This window comes from Papaver somniferum, chromosome 7, assembly GCF_003573695.1.
Source record: "Papaver somniferum cultivar HN1 chromosome 7, ASM357369v1, whole genome shotgun sequence".
Lineage (NCBI taxonomy): Eukaryota > Viridiplantae > Streptophyta > Magnoliopsida > Ranunculales > Papaveraceae > Papaver > Papaver somniferum.
In genome coordinates this window covers 25,655,023-25,662,927 of record NC_039364.1, presented here as the reverse complement: position 1 = coordinate 25,662,927, position 7,905 = coordinate 25,655,023, and the positions used below count along the sequence as shown (strand labels likewise).

Here is a 7,905-nt window from a genome sequence, read left to right as displayed (position 1 = left end):
AACATTTCAAAAATATATATCAAACTAGTGACCAAGTTATTGACCCAATCTTTGAAAAAATTATAGAGCATAAAGTTAATATGGAGGACATTAAAAATCTATGTAAAATTCCTGAAGAAGAAGAAATAAAAGAAGCCCTTTTAAGTATGAATTCTTGAGGGGCACCGGGGTATGATGAATTTTCCCCAGGTTTTTATCAAGATCACTGGAATTAGTTAAGTGCTGATTAAAATTATGTCTGACCATTCCCCTATAATGCTTGAAACCCTACCAAACAGAGTGAAACGCAATAGGCCATATATGTATATGAAGTGTTGGCAAGAACATAACGATTATAAAAACCTAGTTGGAAATTCCTTGGAAGTCGGTAAGAATAGAGAGGATGATTTAGGAAGCATTCTAAAGAAACTAGAAAATGATTTTAGAATATGGAATAAGAAAGAATTTGGAAATATTTTTAGAAATATCACTAGCATATTGAACGAGATAGAAAATGAAAACAAAAAAGCTTTAAATTTGAAACTAAAAAAGACTGGAACAACTTCATAATGAATTAGATTCTTGGTATATTATAGAGAAAATTTATTGGGGGCAGCATGTTAAAGAAAAATGGATTAGAGAAAATGATCATAACACGAAATTCTTTCACCAAAACGCTTCTGAGAGGAAAAGAATTAATAGTATTTATGCCCTTAGAGACGATAGAGGTCTGTGGATTGAATTTCAAGATAACCTAAATGAGCTTACTACAAAACATTTCAAAAATATATATCAAACTACTGACCAAGTTATTGACCCAATCTTTGAAAAAATTATAGAGCATAAAGTTAATACGGAGGACAATAAGAATCTGTGTAAAATTCCTGAAGAAGAAGAAATAAAAGAAGCCCTTTTCAGTATGAATTCTTGGGGGCCTCCGGGGCCTGATGGATTTCCCCAGGTTTTTATCAAGATCACTGGAATGAGTTAAGTGATGATATTGTTTGTTGGGTTCAACAAATTTTTAGAACTAGGAAATTTCATCAAAATGAAAACCATACTTTTATTTCTTTGATTCCAAAAAATAATACACCAAAACTCCAGGAGAATTTAGATCATTAGTCTAAGCAATGCTCTGTACAAAATAGTTTCTAAGATTATAGCAAATAGAGTCAAACCTCACTTGGATAATATCATATCTCAAAACCAGTCGGCTTTCATTCCAAAAAGACAAATTACAGAAAACATAATAGTTTCTCACGAAGTGTTGCATACTATGAAAACTAGTAAAAGAAAGAATGGGTACATGGCTATTAAACTTGATCTCTCTAAAGCATTTGATAGGGTCGAGTGGAATTTCATCATAAAATTTTCCAGGTGTATGGGTTTCTCGAATGATTTCTGTGATATTTTATATGCCTGTATATCTTCTGTTTCCTATGTTGTGTTGGTTAATGGAATTCCAGGGGAGTCTTTTCTCCACACTAGAGGAATTAGGCAAGGTGATTCTTTATCACCTGCCACATTTATCATTTGTATGGAAGCTCTCTCTAAATTACTCATGTATGAAGAACATATATGTAAGATAGAAGGGATAAAAGTTACCAGAAATTCTCCGTATGTTTCACATCTTTTCTTTGCGGATGATTCGTTTATATTTATTAATGCTAACATAAAACAAGCTCATAACATGCTAGATATCCTTAAGATATTTAGTATCTCTTCAGGTCAGCTTATTAACTATAAAAAATCTGGTATTTATTTCAGTAAAAAAGTTCAGAACAAACACTGTAAATTGCTGGCTAGGATTCTCAAAGTAGGAAGAATTACTAAAGATAATACCTATTTAGGTACTCCGTTTTTCTTTAATAGATCGAAATCCTTTAATTACCAACTTCTGCTAGATAGAATTTAGGGTTGGAAGGCTAAGTTCCTTTCACAAGACGGTAGAACTACGCTTATAAAATCTATCACTAGTGTTATGCCTATGTTTCAGATGATGTGCTTCTCTCTTCCTAAAAAAACCCTTGATAGAATAGATGCTATGCAAAGAGATTTCTGGTAGAAAAAAACTAAAAATAACAGGGGTGTGTACTTGAAGGCTTGGGATGCAATGTGTATTAGTAAAGAAAGTGGGGGTCTAGGCGTCAGAAACCCCCATAAACTTAACCTGGCTCTGCTAACTAGATTGGCTTGGAGGCTCATCAAAAACCCTGATAAGCTTTGGCCTGTGATCCTTAGGTGTAAATACTTTAGAAATAGGGATCCCTTGAACTATAAGAAAAAGAAGATTAAGTCTTGGGTTTGGACTAGTATTTGTAAAGGTCTTGACATAATAAAAGAAAATCATAATTGGGATATTGGTAATGGTGAAAAAATAGAAATTTGGAAGGAAAAATGGCTCCCAGAAAACACTATACCTGTTCCTAATAACAACTACTCAATTGATTTAAACATCAAGGTTTCGATTCTCATTAACAGTAATGGTACTTGGAATAATAAAATGCTGAATGATATGTTTGACTCTAGAACTATACAACAGATTAAATTGATAGAACCTAATGTGGAGGGTGGAAGTGATAGTATTAAATGGATAGGTACTCGTAATGGTGAGGTTTCTGTTAAATCTGCCTATAATTATCTGTGTAACAGGAATCATACCAATACCAAAGTTAATTGGATAGGGATTTGGAACCTAAAGGTCATTCCTAGCGTTCAGATGTTCTTATGGAAGGCTTGCAGTGATTGCTTACCTGTTAAAGATAAACTTGGTAGACATATACCCATAGATGTTCAGTGTGTGCTTTGCAATAAACTTGTTAGTGAATCTACTAAGCATTTGTTTCTAGAATGTCAATTTTCTGAAGCTATCTGGAGAGGCATGTCGCTTTCTTCAGTCTTTTATAATGGTAAAGCTCTAGATTTTAATAGTTGGTGTGTGCAGTGGCTTTAGGATAAAGAAAATAAGGAAATGTATGCTTACATTCTCTGGTTTTTATAGAAGTATAGATGTTGAGTGGCCTTTGATGACATAAAACTAAATCCAGTTGAACTGATAGAAAAAATTAAAAGAGATCTAAATCAATTTATCGGCAACACTTCCAGGGCCAACCATAAATATTTTCATAAGATCAATACTAGCTGTGAATGTTCTCATCCTGATTGTAAATTTGGAAAAGACAGTTACATGTGTAATAACTCCTGCTACATTGCTTTTGATGCTTCTTTTAACAAATCAAACTTAAACTTTGCTTATGCCATTGTCATGTTTGACCACAAAGGAGCTATTATGAACTTTGCAGGAGGGAATGGGAGTTGCACAACAGCAGAAGAAGCAGAATCAAGAGCTTGTCGAGAAGCCACTAGATGGGCCAAAGATATGGGATCAACAAGGATAGTCTTCCTTAACGACAATCTCAATGTCATCAACGCCATGAGAAGAAGAAATTTTGCAGTCAATTGGAGAAGCAAAGTTTTTATACACAAGGCTTTAGAAATCTCCTATTCTTTTGCTTCCTCTTCCTTCTATCATATCAAAAGGGATTGTAACTTTTTAGCGGATAGGTTTGCTAAGTATTTGAATAAGTTAGGTGTGTCGGAAATAAACTCTAAAAACTGGGTTAGGAGTAGGAAGATAGATTTCTTTTCAAAAGTCTGTAATATAAACTATGATGTAATGTTTTCTGCTTAGTTGAACGAAAGTTTTCTTTTATGAAAAAAAAAAATCTACAAAAGTCTTGGGCGGCATCTTTTCTGTCTCCTCACCATCCCCACATCAGTGCCGAGCGCACATCACTTTTTATTTTGTTTTTTGTACCACCACGCATATTGATGGGCTCCAAAGACGTGTGCTCAGACAGCCCACCCGGCAAGGCTCAAATGGGTTATTAAGAGAAGACTGTCTCTGTCTAGGGGTGTGTAACGGACACACGGTTGCGGATTAGGGGTCACCCGTAACCGAACCGTCAAAGTTGCGGATTTGCAAAATTGAACCGTGATCGGCCCAATCACCCGCGGATTTAACCTTTGCGGATCCGTGGATTGTACGGGCCGGTTGCGGATTAACCGCGGATTTGACCTAGTTTTGATTGTACTTGTTGGGCCTAAATTCAGTTAGTGTCTTAACTTAGTTTTGATTGTATTCAGTTAGTTAACTTAGTTTTGATTCTATTTATTGGGCCTAAATTCAGTTAGTGTTTTAAGGACTTTACTTCTTTCTCTTTGGGCCTAAATTCATTTAGTTAACTAAGTGATCAAAGAACTTCACTTCTTTCTCTTTGGGCCTAGGTTCATACTCAGGTAAGAAAACTTTGCTTCTTTCTACGGTTGCGGTAATCCGCGGTTTTCAAATGACAACCGCAATCGCATCCGCACCGCATGCGGATTTGAGAATCCCACCCGTGTCCGGCCCATACGTCTTGCGGTTTGGATGAAATCCGCAATTTTACGGACGGATACGTGTTAAATCCGCGGTTCCGGTTTTTATGCTCACCCCTTGTCAACACAATTTCCATCATTACTCCCCCAAAATCAAGCAATTGCAGGTCATCAATACAAAAAATGATTCAGAATTGCTTTTAGCTGCCAGGGTGAAGATTCTACAGGTTCATTGGCAAGCAGTTGAAGACAAAATTGATTAGTTTCCTTATAAATATGCATTCAACTCAAAATTTTAATGCAAACTTTCAAAATGTTGACGGAATTGGTGGTTACAAACTTTAAGAATTTAGGTGTTCTCTGCACAAATGGATGTGCATTGGGCAGTAATTCTCTAAAGGCCAATTTACTCTTTCCAGCTTTTTGGTTACTCACGGAAAATGGCTGTTACTAACTATTGTTGCGAATGTAAATTTCCTAATTTTTTACTGACTCAAATATCCTATTTGAAAATTCGTGAAGAGACTACAGCAGAAAGACTTCATTTGACGCCAATGACGACAAGTATCACAATAAATTTGTACCTATTAAGCTTCTCTTGTCATCCATTAAAACAAAACCCCATTGTATTATAACAACATGCCAACATCTTTAACCGTCGCACCAGCCTGCAACCTTGCATTTTCCACCTGACAGTTTTCTGCAAAAGCGTAAAATTTAAGCATTGTTTTCATGAATGAAGTTGAACTGAATGATAAACAAAAGAACAGACTACAGAACCTATCTTGTGTTGCCTTTCATATAAAAGTATATCCTATGATAGGAATGAAGAAATCTTGTGAACTAGTAAAAAGCAGAGAAAGAATAAGAAAACATAGAAGACCAACAACAAACTATATGAGGCCACATAAATTTCCTAAAGTTTTTCTAATTTTATAATCACAAGAACAAAAAACATGCAAGTAAAGAAACCTTATCCAGATAAGGTGATACTTGATAGAGATGTAAATTGTTTACTACCTCAACAGTTACAGGATTTGGCGAAAAACTAAAGGTTTTTTTAGCTCATCTGCTGAGATAGTGTTTATCAACAAAATAACCACAGAATCACTGGGTACAAATTTTCTTCCACGCATCTTGCAGAAAAATTGCGATGCCTTGTCTGTCTTCTTTCCTTCAAGAAAGCCTTTGATGATAGTATTGTATGCTCTAACATCCGGTAAACAACCTTTGGTTTCCATTTCAATGATTAAATTGTTAGCCTCCAATAACATCTTGTTATGAAAGAGGCTAGACATCAATGTAGTATATGTTACCATATCAGGAACTAATCCTTTTTTTGGAATCTCGTGAAACAGTTTTCTCGCGTCTTCCATCTGGCCAGCCCGACAAAAACCATGAATGAGAACATTGTACATTGCAACATTGGCTAAGATACCACCCTCCATGGATTCAAACAATTTCATTGCCTCGTCCATTTTTCCATTCTTGCAAAGACCGTCTAACATTGTACAGTATGTAACTTCGTTTGGCCGATGACCAAAAGATTGCATCTCATCAAGAAACCTCTGTGCAGTCTTCATTCTCCCATCTTGGTATAGTCCCCTTAAAAGCGTACTGTAAGGAACTATAGTGGGTTTCACTCCGTTTTGTTTCATTTTGCTGAATAGCTGCATAGCTTCATCCAACTTACGATTCTTGCAATACCCATCAATTAACACAGTGTAGGTGATTTCATTTGGCTCAAGGCCCCTATCTACCATCGAGTCAAACAGTTTAACCGCTTCTTGCAGCCGACCTGTCAAACACAAACCGTCAATCATCTAGGTGTAAGTAATCTGATCCGGTTTTATGTTTATCTTGTTTATCAATTGAAATAACCCCCAAGCATCTTCTGTCATCCCATCTTTACAATGTGAGTCTATTAATATATTAAAGGTTACTATATCTGGTGAAATCCCTCGATCCATCATTTCATCAAAGTATCTTCTTGCTTCTTCCCATTGACCATGTAGGCAATGACCATCAATCATACAACTATATGTTTTTACATTCGCAGAGATTCCTCTATCAGCCATCTCTTGGAGGAATCTCTTTGCCTCCTTGAACCGGCCTGAACTGCAAAGACCGTTAATCAAAGAATTGTAAACAACAACGTTAGTGACAACATCTGAATCTCTAAGCATCTCGGAGAAGAGAACCAAAGCTTCATCAACCAAACCTCCTTTGCAAAGTGTATCTATAATCGCACAATATTAAACAACAGTAGGTCTGCAGTTCCATTTTCCCATTTTGTTTTTTAACTGAAGAGCAAGACTGACTTTACCGGTTGTACAAAGCCCATGTATAAGAATATTACATGTAACCGCATTAGGTTGAATGCCTGACTGAGTCATTTTACCAAACACTTGGAATGCAGAATCAATCTTTCCTTGTTGACACAACCCTTTAATCAGTGTACCGAAAGTGAAAACATTAGGATGATAGCCTCTCTTAATAATTTCTCCAAGCAAACAAAACCCATGATTCACTTTGCGCCAATTCACAGCAGCATTTAATCAAAATGGTGAATGTATAAATATTGGGCTGTACCCCAACCAAAGACATCTTCTTCCCCAACATAATCACATCCGAGTAACATCTAATCTTGGATAGAGAACTCAATAGCTGACAGAATGTAATATTAGATGGCAATGGCCTCTCCGAAATCAACTGATCAAAGTATCTCAAACCATCATCAAGCTTCTTAATCCTTCCTGCATTACACTCATCTCTCACAAAACGCTCAAGGTTTGTTACTCCACTATTATAGTAAGCTCCTGGACTATAGAAATCTCTCACACACGTCATAAATGAATGATTATGAAGATGATGATGATAAGAATAACTGGAGATCACTCTTGTAATCACCGACTTCTTTGGTCCCAAATTCATCTTTTCCTTCTTCTCAAGGGAAGACAGAGCTTCGTGACTCTTTCAAATACGTCGACCGGCGATATGCGAGGAGGTACATGCTCCCTACGAAAAAATTGCATTTTGTTTCGATAAAATCCACGTGACTTCTCACATTTGACTTTCCGGCTAATGTCTTGTTTGGTATTTTTAATCCACAACGGAATTTTCATTCACAAAATTAATTTAAAAGACCAAAATCAACAATTCCTGGGTGAAAAGGATATTTAGATTTTGATACTGTTTAAATGGACAAGAATTTAAAAATAGCTAGGATACAAACAGTTTCATCCTACCCATTTTCAGATATTTTTTTTTATTTTTAATTTACATCAGGATGCATCCAGTTTCATCCTTGCTAGTATTTTTTAAGTCAGGATAAATCCAGTTTCATCCTTGCTATTTTTTTGGTGTCTATTTCACCCATACTAATTTTTACTCGTCCATTAAAACCATGTTTTAAAATTATTTGGACAAATGACCGATTTTCCGATTTCTATTTCCGCAGGGCAAATTAATTACAAAGATCATTTACTATGAATACAGTATCTCAATATGTCAGTAACCGACATGATCTCTAGTACTGTTTTCAGTAGC

General features: G+C 35.8%; 1 protein-coding gene across 1 annotated transcript; it reads right to left on the bottom strand.

The window, feature by feature from the left end:
* Positions 1–4,697: 4,697 nt before the first annotated feature.
* On the bottom strand, positions 4,698–7,206 carry LOC113294399 (pentatricopeptide repeat-containing protein At1g64583, mitochondrial-like). Its single transcript, XM_026542797.1, has 4 exons — positions 7,029–7,206; positions 6,621–6,913; positions 5,377–6,179; positions 4,698–5,056 (listed from the first exon to the last, which is right to left on the bottom strand). Exons 1-3 carry the CDS (start codon positions 7,204–7,206, stop codon positions 5,385–5,387), a joined length of 1,266 nt encoding a protein of 421 aa, XP_026398582.1. The 3' UTR covers positions 4,698–5,056; positions 5,377–5,384.
* Positions 7,207–7,905: the final 699 nt, after the last annotated feature.

Excerpts from the sequence above, each read along its gene's own strand:
- LOC113294399 (XM_026542797.1), bottom strand. The coding sequence starts at position 7,206 with ATGACGTGTGTGAGAGATTTCTATAGTCCAGGAGCTTACTATAATAGT. Across the intron at positions 6,914-7,028 it reads GCCATCTAATATTACATTCT|TAAATGCTGCTGTGAATTGG; the intron begins GTCAGCTATTGA and ends CACCATTTTGAT. Across the intron at positions 6,180-6,620 it reads AATGGAACTGCAGACCTACT|ATGATTGACGGTTTGTGTTT; the intron begins GTTGTTTAATAT and ends ACTTACACCTAG.